The 12,500-nt window shown below is 48.0% G+C and overlaps 3 protein-coding genes across 6 annotated transcripts in view; 1 reads left to right on the top strand and 2 right to left on the bottom strand.

Annotated features, from left to right (window-relative positions):
• Positions 1 to 1,934: 1,934 nt before the first annotated feature.
• tbpl2 (TATA box binding protein like 2) lies at positions 1,935 to 5,954 on the bottom strand. 3 transcript variants are annotated; one of them, XM_054613827.1, is made up of 9 exons: positions 5,873 to 5,954; positions 5,499 to 5,630; positions 4,638 to 4,824; positions 4,225 to 4,438; positions 3,790 to 3,877; positions 3,508 to 3,599; positions 3,102 to 3,269; positions 2,648 to 2,742; positions 1,935 to 2,098 (listed from the first exon to the last, which is right to left on the bottom strand). In XM_054613827.1, exons 2-9 carry the CDS (start codon positions 5,544 to 5,546, stop codon positions 2,022 to 2,024), a joined length of 969 nt encoding a protein of 322 aa, XP_054469802.1. In that variant the 5' UTR covers positions 5,547 to 5,630; positions 5,873 to 5,954; the 3' UTR covers positions 1,935 to 2,021. The 3 variants fall into 3 exon arrangements, with proteins under 3 accessions (XP_054469802.1, XP_054469803.1, XP_054469801.1); XM_054613828.1 differs by having other exon boundaries at positions 2,091 to 2,116; XM_054613826.1 differs by lacking the exon at positions 1,935 to 2,098 and adding an exon at positions 2,149 to 2,402.
• A 45-nt stretch (positions 5,955 to 5,999) lies between these two features.
• On the top strand, positions 6,000 to 9,506 carry jmjd7 (jumonji domain containing 7). The gene is made up of 9 exons (XM_054613829.1): positions 6,000 to 6,090; positions 6,896 to 7,049; positions 7,136 to 7,283; positions 7,814 to 7,928; positions 8,104 to 8,160; positions 8,259 to 8,354; positions 8,436 to 8,512; positions 8,603 to 8,762; positions 9,353 to 9,506. The coding sequence occupies exons 1-9, from the start codon at positions 6,042 to 6,044 to the stop codon at positions 9,439 to 9,441; spliced, it is 945 nt and encodes a 314-aa protein (XP_054469804.1). The 5' UTR covers positions 6,000 to 6,041; the 3' UTR covers positions 9,442 to 9,506.
• A 25-nt stretch (positions 9,507 to 9,531) lies between these two features.
• The window catches only part of fbxo34 (F-box protein 34), a 5,067-nt gene continuing 2,098 nt past the window's right edge, over positions 9,532 to 12,500 (bottom strand). For both annotated transcript variants that reach the window (XM_054613825.1, XM_054613824.1), the window contains exon 2: positions 9,532 to 12,316. In XM_054613825.1, the coding sequence (XP_054469800.1) occupies positions 10,432 to 12,309 (1,878 nt within the window). In that variant the 5' untranslated portion in view covers positions 12,310 to 12,316 and the 3' untranslated portion in view covers positions 9,532 to 10,431. The remainder of the gene's footprint in view (positions 12,317 to 12,500) is intronic.

Genomic DNA, 12,500 nt, shown 5'->3' with positions numbered 1-12,500 from the left:
TTAGAGAGAGGGTGAGGAGCTCAGACTTAGAGAGAGGTGAGGAGCTCAGTCTTAGAGAGAGGGTGAGGAGCTCAGACTTAGAGAGAGGGTGAGGAGCTCAGCCTTAGAGAGAGGGTGAGGAGCTCGGAGTAGAGAGAGGGTGAGGAGCTCAGCCTTAGAGAGAGGGTGAGGAGCTCAGCCTTAGAGAGAGGGTGAGGAGCTCAGCCTTAGAGAGAGGGTGAGGAGCTCAGCCTTAGAGAGGAGTGAGAGCCGCTGCTCCTTCACGTAGCTGAGGTGGTTCAGCATCTGATCAGGATCCTCCTGGACGCCTCCCTTTAGAGGTTTTCCAGGCACGTCCAACTGGTAAGAGGCCCCGGGGTCGACCCAGAACACGCTGGAGAGATTATATATCTCGTCTGGCCTGGGAACGCCTCGGGGTTCCCCAGGAGGAGCTGGAAAGTGTTGCTGGGGAGAAGGAGGTCTGGAGGACCCTCCTTAGCTTGCTGCCCCCGCGACCCGGCCCGGATAAGAGGAGGAAGATGGATGGATGGATGGATATTCTAATATATATTCTAATATATATAATAATATATTCTATTATAATATATTCTATTATAATTATTGATGCATTAATGAGCTCATCTTAATGACATTAAATAATTTATAATATACTTCATTTATTTGTTGATTTTATTTTGGTTTAATTAACTGATGTTTAAAATAAAAGCTATCAGTTAAATTAAGTACAGTAAAAAAGTACAATATATACTTTGAGATGTTGTGGAGGAAAAGAAGAACGTACTTAAACTAAAGTACCTCAAGATGGTATTTAAGACAGTACTTAGTAAATGTACTTCATTACATCCCAACACTGATTATTCAACACTCACGCTGTCAACGTCATGGGACAACACTGAAACAATAAAAACCAAAAAGAAGAAGAAAAGTTAGTAATGAGAGAAAATGTATATTAATTGTTGGTAAATTAGGATTTCTTTTCTGTCAACTTTAGAAATAATTAATCAGAATAATTTGACAACAAATCAGAAGTTTGACTGAATATTCTGAGACACTCAGATTACTCAGCTACACTGGAAGTATGAGATATGTGGAGATCCTAGTTTGAAATGATTTGAAATCATAATCATCAGTTTGACACAGAAAATCTAAATTAGGAAACACAATCTCATAACTATTTTTATTTCTTAGCATTTTGTTAGAATCTGAATGTAACAGAATGATCTGTAATACTTGTGTTTTCCATAAAGAATAGTAGTGAATGTCCTTCTACTACGTTAACAGAGATACTGAAGTCACACCCCTGCCCGACCACTCCTCTCTGCTGCCTCGGGGCGACTGGTTGCCCCGTCGCTCAGAGGTCCCTGCGGCCGATCCACCCGGTCACAGCTTTTTTCTGTCCTGGCCCCTCAGTGGTGGAATGAACTCCCCACTGACCTCAGGACAGCAGAGTCACTGCCCATCTTTAGGCGCAGGCTGAAAACTCACCTCTTCAAGAAGTACTACCCTGAGCCTTCCTCGTAGCACTTATGGCACTCGTATTAGTTGTTGCACTTACTGTATTCGTATCAGTTCGCTGCACTTATTGAATTTGTATTTGTTACTGCACTTATCCTATTCGTAGTAGTTTGTAGCACTTACTATATTCGTATTAGTCTGTTGCAATTATTGTTTTCGTAGTAACTTGCCTCTGCACTATACTTTTGCTCTGGTTTATGCTTTGAGATGCTTGTTTAAGAAAGGAGATGCACTTATGACTTCTGGTGACTAGTAGTTCTCTTGAATACCTATGTTGAATACACTTCCTGTAAGTCGCTTTGGATAAAAGCGTCTGCTAAATGACTGTAATGTAATGTAATGTAATGTAATCAGGATGAAAAGGTCGAATACGTGAAATACTCAGTCTGATTCAGAAGAAGAAGTTATTTATTTGACGGTGAAACATTCAACAGAGACTCAATAACAACACAAAATAAATTACTATCTATTTACAAGTAAACAGGAAGTGACGTCAGAGGTTGGCCTCACTGTTTCCTGAAGCCTCTCAGGATCGGATAAATGTTCTCGAACGCTTCGTAGATCTCTGCTCGTTCTTTGGCTCCTGGAATTTAACACACGGCTAAATAATTATTAAATCTTTATTCATAAAACAGTATGGAGACAAACTGACTCCTCATGAGTAAAAACAATACCTCATAATTATTATGAGAGCTGCATTAAATAGAAGATTCACACGTCTTTGTCTCATAACTACTTCCACTGATTACGTTGCGGCTGTGGCGTAGTGGAGAGCAAGGTAGTTCTCCATTCAGAGGGTCGGTGGTTCGATACCTGGCTTCGGCAGTCGATGTGTCCTTGGGCAAGACACTTAACCCCAAGTTGCTCCCGAAGGCCATCGGTGTGGACTGGATGATGAATGTTAGTTAGAGTCTGATGGTGGCACCTTGATGGTAGCCTGTCATCAGTGTGTGAATGGGTGAATGATATGTAACATACTACTGACTGTAAGTCGCTTTGGAGAAAAGCCTCTGCTACATGACTCTAATGTAATGTAGTGTAATGTTAATCACAGGGGTGTAAAGGTGTTGAAAGTGAGGACTCCTCTGCTAAAGCTTCACTGTAAACCTGGTGGAGAGGAGCGCTTGATTACCGGTCAGAACGACTTTCCCCGACACGAAGATGAGCAGCACGATGCGCGGCTTCACCATCCGGTAGATGAGGCCCGGGAACAGCTCCGGCTCATAACTGGAGACCACAAAGGGTTAAATTTAACTTTTAACATTAATAGTAAATACGATAAATCAGAATAAACCGGCTCATCCAGAAAAGTGTCCAAATGTCTTTAATGTTCTGAAAGCGTTCTGGAATAAACTAGACCGTTATTCAGAGCAAATAACAGCTAACGACACTAACAGGAAGTGAAGCCAGCAGGAAGTGAAGCTAATGGGAAGTGAAGCCAGCAGGAAGTGAAGCTAACGGGAAGTGAAGCCAGCGGGAAGTGAAGCTAACGGGAAGTGAAGCCAGTTCACGGCTTCTTGTAGCTAACGTGACACATTCCCCCTGATTCCAGTATTTCTGCTAAGCTAGGCTAACATTTCATTTACCTGCTGAACTGCTGGTGGGTCAGCACCAGTCCCTCCAGTCTGATGGGGAAGCAGACGTCACAGCTGGCCACCATGTTCTGGATCTTAAAGTCCATGAAGCGGGCGGGAAACCCCAGTTTCTGCACCACCCGAGCGTACTTCCTGGCTGCCAGTCGGGACTGCTCCTCACTACACAAACAAACAAACACGAGGGAGGTTAATAAACGAACCTGACAACAGTTTCACCTGGAACTGGATCAGACAGACAGACAGACTGACAGGTGAGCAGACAGACAGACTGACAGACAGGTGAGCAGACAGACAGACAGACAGACAGACAGACAGACAGACAGACAGGTGAGCAGACAGACAGACAGACAGACAGACTGACAGGTGAGCAGACAGACAGAGAGGTGAGCAGACAGACCTCTTGGCTCCCGTACAGACCATCTTCCCGGAGCTGAAGATCAGCGCAGTGGTTCTTGGTTCTCTGATCCTCATGATGACGGCCGCAAAACGCTGAAACATCAACAACCATCAGTCCATGTTGTCCTGTTCACAAGTTTACTGTATGCTAAGGCTAATGCTAAGCTGACCAGACCTAAATGCTAAATCTAAGCTACACATAACTAATAGCCAATGTAAAGAAGGAACACTACAATACCCATGAGCCTCGGCTGACCCTGAAGTACTCAGAGAGAGACAGTACCTTTGGGTTGTACTCTGCATTTCTGGCCTGGAGGGCGATAAACTTCAGGTCCAGAGGACAACCCAGGTTCACTGTGGAGACGATGTTCCTGTGGACGGACGGACGCACACATTTTAAATACAGCAGCATTTGAACACAACACGAGTTGAGCAGTCAAGTTGGAACATCGGTACTACAGATGAAGTACTAGTTCTACAGATGAAGTACTAGTTCTACAGATGAAGTAGTAGTACTACAGATGAAGTACTACAGATGAAGTACTAGTACTACAGATACATTGCCAGTACTACAGATGAAGTAGTAGTAGTACAACAGATGAAGTAGTAGTAGTACTACAGATGAAGTACCAGTACTACAGATACATTGGCAGTACAACAGATGAAGTACTAGTACTACAGATGAAGTACTAGTACTACAGATGAAGCAGTAACTTACTGTAACTGGGGGATGATTCCTGACCTCTCAGTCACCGGGGTCATGGGGGTCATAGGGGTCATAGGGGTCATGGGACAGAAGGAGGAGACACCGGTCCCCGTCATGGACGACCCCTGCTGGGGGTCAGCTGCTGCTGCTGTGGAATTCTGGGAGTTGTAGTCCAGACAGACGCCGCTGTCCTGAGACACGTCCAGAGCCACAGTCTGACTGTCAGCTGAAACCAAAGCACAGAGGTGATCATGTGACCTCCTAGAGGCCACGCCCCTCCTCCCCCTCACATCATGAGGACACAGACGTCCTCTGCATATAAATACTTGTACTTCTTTAATACTGTGTTTTTGGAAGTTTGTCTTTGTTCACACTTCGTGTTTGTTATTTGACGTCTACTTGTTGCATCATCAGAGATGTCATACCTGTGTTGCCGTGACGACTCGGCTCGTCCTGCGTGCTGAGTTCATCAGGCAGGAAGCTGAGGTCAAACTCCTCCCCCATCTGTCCACCCGGCCCCGCCTTCGTAGGCAGGTGAGAGGGGGCGGGGCCATGTACTGAGGGGGTGGGGCTCTGGAGGTCCAGCTCCTCCCCCAAAATAAAGCCGGAGTCCTGAATAAAAAAGAAACAACTTTCATTTTTATGCTATAATCATCATAATAATAATAACAACAATAATCATAATTATTATTATGGTTTTTTTATGAATAATATAATAATATTAATTTATATTATAATTCTATCAACAGTTAAGTTTTGATTCGTCACAGTTTAAAAGTTAATTCTGTGTAAAAGGAAACAGACAAACATTCTTTATCTTTACACCTTTATTGGCCACAGAGAACTTCATTCTCCAACTATCAGAGAAGTCCTTAAAGGGCTCGTTCTGTACACACCAAGCTGAAAGCTATCAGTTTATTGATCTTTCATGGATTGATGTTCACACGATGATCTTAAACGTCACACGGCCTCATTAAGCTGATTATTAATATTTCAGACCAGAGACACATTCAAATAAAACACTATTCAGTTTCTCCTTCAAACATTCAGAGTTCAGTCAGAAGAATCCAGCTGAAGACTTTTCTGTTCTTCACTTTACAGATGAGTAAAGTTTGTTTTCTGTGTCTTTGATGAAGTGAATTTAAATCTCTCATTAAACAAAACATTTGATTTAAACTTCATGTCGAACATGGAGACAAACATGTGATGCTGTTCTTCATTCAGATAAACTCTACACCTGTTCATTTAAATAAAGTTTGACCAGAGGAGCTCACATCTCTACTCACATTTGCAATGGAGTCATCAAAGTAACGTTCCAACGCACACTCGTCCATGAGTGAAGCACCATCGGACCTGATGCAGGACCTTCCAGGACCTGGATCCAGACTGAGAGCTGCTCAGCTGCATCCAATCCTGAACTGATCATCAGTGACAGAGTTCAGCTGTGAGCACCTTTAACTTTACATCTAGAACATCAGTCAAGCTTCAAAACAAACAATAAACAATGAACAAACAACAATATGTAAGTTATTATTCATATTATTAAAATGATCACCAATATTATTTAAATGAATGATATTGTTATTGACATTGATGTAACTTTTAATCATATGATTAGAGTGCAGTTCATCCTCCCTCCTGCAGGGGGAAACCTGCTCACCTCTGTGACGGAGCTCTGCGCATGCGCAGCGGATGTAAACAAAGCAGCGTGCTCCTCGCGGTCTGACGGCAGCAGGTTGATGCGCGTCACTGATCGATATCTGATCGATATCTGATTTTGGCCGCGTGACGAACTTCCGGTTGTTTGTGTGTGATGACGTAGAAACAAAATGGAGTCTGTGAAGAAACGTGTGACTGAGTTTTCACTGGAGGCTCACGGTGAGAGTACTACTAGTACTACTACTAGTACTACTGCTAGTACTACTAGTACTACTACTACTAGTACTACTAGTAGTACTAGTACTGCTAGTACTACTACTGCTAGTACTACTGCTAGTACTAGTACTAGCAGTACTACTACTAGTACTGCTAGTACTACTGCTACTACTACTACTAGTAGTACTACTAGTACTACTACTAGTACTACTGCTAGTACTACTGCTAGTATTACTACTACTACTAGTATTAGTACTAGTACTACTGCTAGTACTAGTACTACTGCTACTACTAGTACTACTACAGTAACTGTTACTCCAACTACTGCTACACATCATACTACTGCTGCTACCAGTACTAGTACTACAACTACTACTGTTACAGATACTTTTACCTATCTATGAGTCCTGCTACCAGTACTACCAGTACTACAACTACTACCACTACTACCAGTACTACCAGTACTACTACATGAGCTTATACTGATAGTACTAGAGGTACTACTAGTCCTACTACTGGTTGGTACTACAGGTACTACTGGTACTACTACTGGTTGGTATTAGAAGTACTACCAGTACCACCAGTAATACTACATGAGCTTATACTGGTTGGTACTACTGGTACTACAACTGATAGTACTACTACTGATAGTGATAGTACTACAGGTACTACTAGTCCTACTACTGGTTGGTACTACAGGTACTACTACTGGTTGGTATTAGAAGTACTACCACCAAACAGTGCTGACTCAGCGTCTCTTGTGAGCTGCTGAGTCAGCGATCCATCACATCTACTGATCACCTTTCAGATCTGTACCTGAACCGGTCGGTGCCGTACCTGGAGGGGTCACCTGACCCGCTGCAGTTCTACCGCGACTGGATTGGTCCAAACAAGCCCTGCATCATCCGCAACGCCTGCAGCCATTGGCCGGCTCTGTCCAGGTGGACGCCGGAGTACCTGAGGTGAGGAAGCCCCGCCCACCTGCACCGTTCTTCTTCTGTGGTGTCGGGACGTGACCTCTGATCCGCTTCCTGTGTGCTGTGTGCAGGGAGAAGGTGGGGTCAAAGGTCATCAGCGTGGCGGTGACTCCCAACGGCCTCGCTGACGCCGTTAACGGCGACCGCTTCGTGATGCCGGAGGAGCGACGCATGAGCTTCTCCTCCATGCTCGACCTCATCGAGGGGAAGCCGATCAGAGTATTGATCCACTGATCAACCATCAGTTACTATTGATTACACACAGCAACAGTTCTGATACAGAGCTTTTGTTCCTCATAACCAGCACTTGTACTTTCGTAGTTGCAGGATTTTAACTTTACATATTTCTACACTGTAGTATTAGTACTTTCATAAGTAAAAGATCAGAGTACATCTTACACCTTTGCATTCATTTACATAATGTCTGTTAGCAGTACTAGAAGTAGAAGTACTTCATTATACTGCTTTAGGAAGTACTGGAAGTCCTGCTTTCAACTGTTTACCTTTTATCAAATATATACATATATTAGGTCTAATATACAAAAGTATCAAAGGTCAAAGTACTGACAGAAACCTTTCAGTTGATCCGATCAGTACTTTCACTACCAACACCTTTAGTACATTCTACTGACAATACATTATTTTACAGTGTGGTATTTGTACTTTTACTAAAGTACAGGATCTGTGTGTTGTAATGTGTGTATATGTGTGTAATGTGTATATATATGTGTGTGTATACGTGTGTGTAGGAGCAGCAGAGCGGCGTGTTCTACGTCCAGAAGCAGTCCTCTAACCTCCTCTCTGAGCTGTCCGAGCTCACAGACGACGTGGACTCTCATGTTTCCTGGATGAGCGCCGCCCTCGGTGAGTTCTCAGACCGGACACGGGTCACACCTGGAGACATGTGGGGTTCATAAAGGACTGGTTGGTTCATTGGCTGGTGGGCGGAGTTACACGTGTAGCCCCGCCCCTCCAGTCCCAGGGGGCGTGGTCTGATGACGTACCTGTGATCACCTGGTGTTTTTGTTTCTTCTTTTAGGAAAGTTACCGGATGCTGTGAACTTTTGGCTCGGAGAGGCGAGCGCCGTAACCTCCAGTAAGACCTGAACACAACACCCGTCAGACAGTGTGTGTTAAATATGTGTTAATATCTGTGTGTGTGTGTGTGTGTGTGTGTGTGTGTGTGTGTGTCAGTGCACAAAGATCACTATGAGAATCTGTACTGTGTGATTTCTGGAGAGAAAACCTTCATCCTGCTGCCGCCCACCGACCGCCCCTTCATCCCCTACGGTAACCATAGCAACCACCCTGTATCCCATCAGGTAGCCATAGTTACCGCCTACAGTAACCATAGCAACCCATCTCTGTCAGGTGTCTATCAGCCGGCTGTCTACCGTCAGAGGGACGATGGTGAGTTTGAGGTCGTCGATCAGAGCGACTCTGAGAAGGTGCGTTCAGGTGTCTAACAGTTGATCGCGGAGCTTTCAGCTCCATTTAAAACACTGCAGTTCACCCAGAGTCTCCTCATCCCCCCTCAGGTCCCGTGGATCCCTTTGGACCCTCTAGACCCGGACCTGGACCGGTACCCTGAGTACCGCAGAGCTCGGCCGCTCCGCTGCAGCGTGAAGGCCGGAGAGATGCTCTACCTGCCGTCACTGTGGTTCCACCACGTCCAGCAGTCCCACGGCTGCATCGCAGGTACTGACACTGAGGCACCTGAACGCACCACACCGCAGGTACTAACACTGAGGCACCTGAACGCACCACACGGCTGCATCGCAGGTACTAACACTGAGGCACCTGAACGCACCACACCGCAGGTACTAACACTGAGGCACCTGAACGCACCACACGGCAGGTACTAACAGAGGCACCTGAACGCACCACACGGCTGCACCGCAGGTACTAACACTGAGGCACCTGAACGCACCACATCGCAGGTACTAACACTGAGGCACCTGAACGCACCACATCGCAGGTACTAACACTGAGGCACCTGAACGCACCACACCGCAGGTACTAACACTGAGGCACCTGAACGCACCACACGGCTGCATCGCAGGTACAAACACTGAGGCACTTGAACGCACCACACAGCTTCTTGTGGTAAGAACGTGTGAACTCTGGCCTCAGAGTTTCCACATGGATCGTTTCTCTGAAACTGCAGCGTTTCTCTGAAAACATTGATGACCAAGTTAAACCTTAAACCAGCTGCTGATTGGCTCTCTGTGACATCATGAATGTGATGTCATCATGAAGAGTGAAAAACTCTGTTTCCTCTGCTGCAGTGAACTTCTGGTACGACATGGAGTACGACATCAAGTACAACTACTTCCAGCTGCTGGAGGCGCTGTCTGAGGTCACAGGGTCGACGTGACGTCACAGCATGATGTCATAGTGAAAGAAGGACTGTCAACTAAAGTCTGTCTTAATAAAGATTTAAACATGTTGACGTTGTTTCTTTGTGAAATGAGAGGAGTCTGTGATGAGAAAGCACTTTATTAAAGCAACAGGAAGCAAACAGCCAGCAGACACACCAACCTTAAAAACCGTCTGTCTGTTCTCCCCTCATATTATGGGATATATAATCTGTGATATTGCAGCGTCTCCAGACTCAAGGCCACGTTTCCTCTTTTCCCTTCTAACCATGAGAACAGGTGATTATCGATCAGCTGATTGAAGTTCATGTTTCCTTTAAACTCTATGATTTATGTACAAGTGTAAACACTAACAAGGTGCAGATAAATGTGGCCTCTCCTCTGAAGCCCCGCCTCCTCACAGATCGTTATGATCATTGATTAATGTCAGCAGATGATCAGGGATCAGTTTAAAACAGCTGATCGATCATCAAACTGCTTCAAGTTTAAACTACAAACATCTGTGATCTGAGTCTTCATCATGATGAAGATGAAGACTCGGCTCAACAGGTCTGATCTGATTCATAAATATTAAATATGTGTTTATATCTGATGATGATTGATCAGAAACCAGTTTGAGTTAAAGCAGCAGTGAAGAGGAGGAGGAAGAGGAGGAGGTCCTGTCCGAGACTCCTCCTCTTCCGGCTCAGATCAGGTGATGGAGCTGTGAGGAGACGGAGGAGCAGCAGGAGGCGTCACTCTGAGCGACATCCTGAAGCAGCAGGTCAAAGGTCACTTTTAGACTCTTCTTTAAATAGGACACGTTCAATGTTCCACACACAGAGCTCTGACCTGCTGCATGATGGGAGCTGTAGTTTATGTCAGTATCAGTGACCTGTTTCTCTCTCTCACACACACACACACACACACACACACACACACACACACACACACACACACACACACACACACACACACACACACACACACACACACACACACACAGAGAGTCAGTCATCGTGGCAGCTCCTCCTGTAAATCGGCACGTTGATGCTGTGGAACGCCGGCACCCAGCGGTTGTCATGGAGACCCACGTTGCAGCCGGGTGCGTCCCTGCGGGCGCCGTGGCAACACATCCAGTACCCGGGTCCGTAGGGCAGCGCCTGGCAGTACGGCTTGTGGTGCCAGCGGCACAGCGACACGTCGCCGCGGCCGTAACGCCTCTTGCACTGCTTGCAGGGGTCGTCACGGTAACGGGGGTCAGACACCCAGAGCGAGTCGGCGGGCCGCACGCCGTAGTTGTCGATGATGAACCGGAAGTAGCGGCAGCTGCACTTGAGCGCGGCGAGGCTCTGCGTCGGCAGCAGCAGGAGGATCTTCAGCAGCAGGTGGTGCGGCAGCGCGGCGAGGAACGGCTGCGGCTCCAGAAGCTGCTGCAGACGCTGACGCATCAACAGGAAGTCCTGCGACGCCGACGCACTCCGGCCCAGGAGCACAACGGTAGAGCACAGAGTCGCACCCACAACCTCCTCCTGAGCTCTGTCTGCCTTCCTCCTCCTCTTCTTCTCTGATTGGCTGCCAGGGTCACAGGCAGCAGGAGAGGGGCGGGGCTTAGATGGGGCAGGCTCCAGGTCAAAGGTCATTGTGGGATGAGGGGGGCGGGGCTGTGAAGCAGGAGGCCGAGACAAAAACAACAAGCCTGGCAGAGGCTCCGCCTCCTTAGCCAGAAGAGGTGGGGCTTCTGTCAGAGTCTCTGTGACAGGGCTCCGTGGCTCCGCCCCTCCGGTCTCACCTGAAGGGGGCGTGGTCAGAGCAGGTTCTGAGCAGCTGGTTGGCTCCCTGCTATCACTCTGCGCTATCGGCAGTGATGACGATGTCATCGATGACGGCTGATACGGGGCGGGGCTCTGGTCCCCGGCGGCGAGCAGGACGCGTCCCACCGTCCTCCTCAGGCTGTTGCTCCTCGACAGATCTCCCCCCGTCCTCTTCAGACACTCAGACTCCAGCTTGGCCACCATGTCCGACACGCTGACGCTCTCCGGCTCCTCCCCCCTGACCTCGGGGGGCGGAGCTCTTGACAGCGTGATGGTGGTGGAGCTCCTCTGGAGGGCGAGCAGAGGTTTGGAGTCTGGCTGCTGCTCGCTAGCTCTCTGCTCCAGGAACGCCACCATGTCCACCACCGACACCTTCTGCTCCTCCTCCTCCTCCTCCTCCGTCACCGCCGCCTCGCCGCCACACTGCTGAGGCGAGTCGTGGCGCTGTGGGGACGGTGGCGGTGTGTCCTGGACCCGGGTGGGTTGCTGGTGGTTCGGGCTGTTTCCCGATCTGCGGCGCCGTTTGGCGCTGCAGTTTTCCTCCCAGCTTCCTTTGGCCTTCCCGGCCCGGGACAGTCCCGTAATGGCGCCGTGGTTCAAACACACCGCCGGCGTGCTGTCGCAGTCGTCCGAGCTGCCGGTTGAGGTGCGCTCGTTGCCGGCGCCGTCTGTGCGCTCGGTGTCTGAAGCAAAGATGGCGATCTTCTCCTGGACGTGTCCAGGCCTGATGACGGTCCAGATGTCCAGCGGGGCGTCGGCGTCCTCCGCGGTGGTCCGGTGCAGTCGGAGAGCCTCGCTCTCGGAGACTGGCGGTGGCTGAAGATGCAGGGCGGCGCTCGGCGGAGCTTTCAGCCGCAGCGACGCCACGCTGCTGCTCACGCTGTTGTTGGTGGCGTTACTGCGGCGCAGCGCGTTGGTGGAGATGACGCTGAGCGGGAGGCGGCTGCTGCTGACGTTGCCATGGTTACCGCTGTAGGTCCTCACAAACAGGCTGCTGCATTGAGACGTCTGAACACCGGACGAATCCAAACGCAACTCTGAGCGAACCAGCTTCGGATACGACTTCAGGTGCATGATGGTCCTGAGAGAGAGAGAGAGAGAGAGAGAGAGAGAGAGAGAGAGAGAGAGAGAGAGAGAGAGAGAGAGAGAGAGAGAGAGAGAGAGAGAGAGAGAGACAGGTCAATCAGGATTGTCTGTCTCCACCTGAATAGAACAAACCGGTTTATCTTGACTTTATAAAAACAGACTAATAGAATTTTCCATTC

Source organism: Anoplopoma fimbria, chromosome 15, assembly GCF_027596085.1.
Source record: "Anoplopoma fimbria isolate UVic2021 breed Golden Eagle Sablefish chromosome 15, Afim_UVic_2022, whole genome shotgun sequence".
NCBI lineage: Eukaryota > Metazoa > Chordata > Actinopteri > Perciformes > Anoplopomatidae > Anoplopoma > Anoplopoma fimbria.
This window is presented reverse-complemented; position numbering and strand designations above follow the sequence as displayed.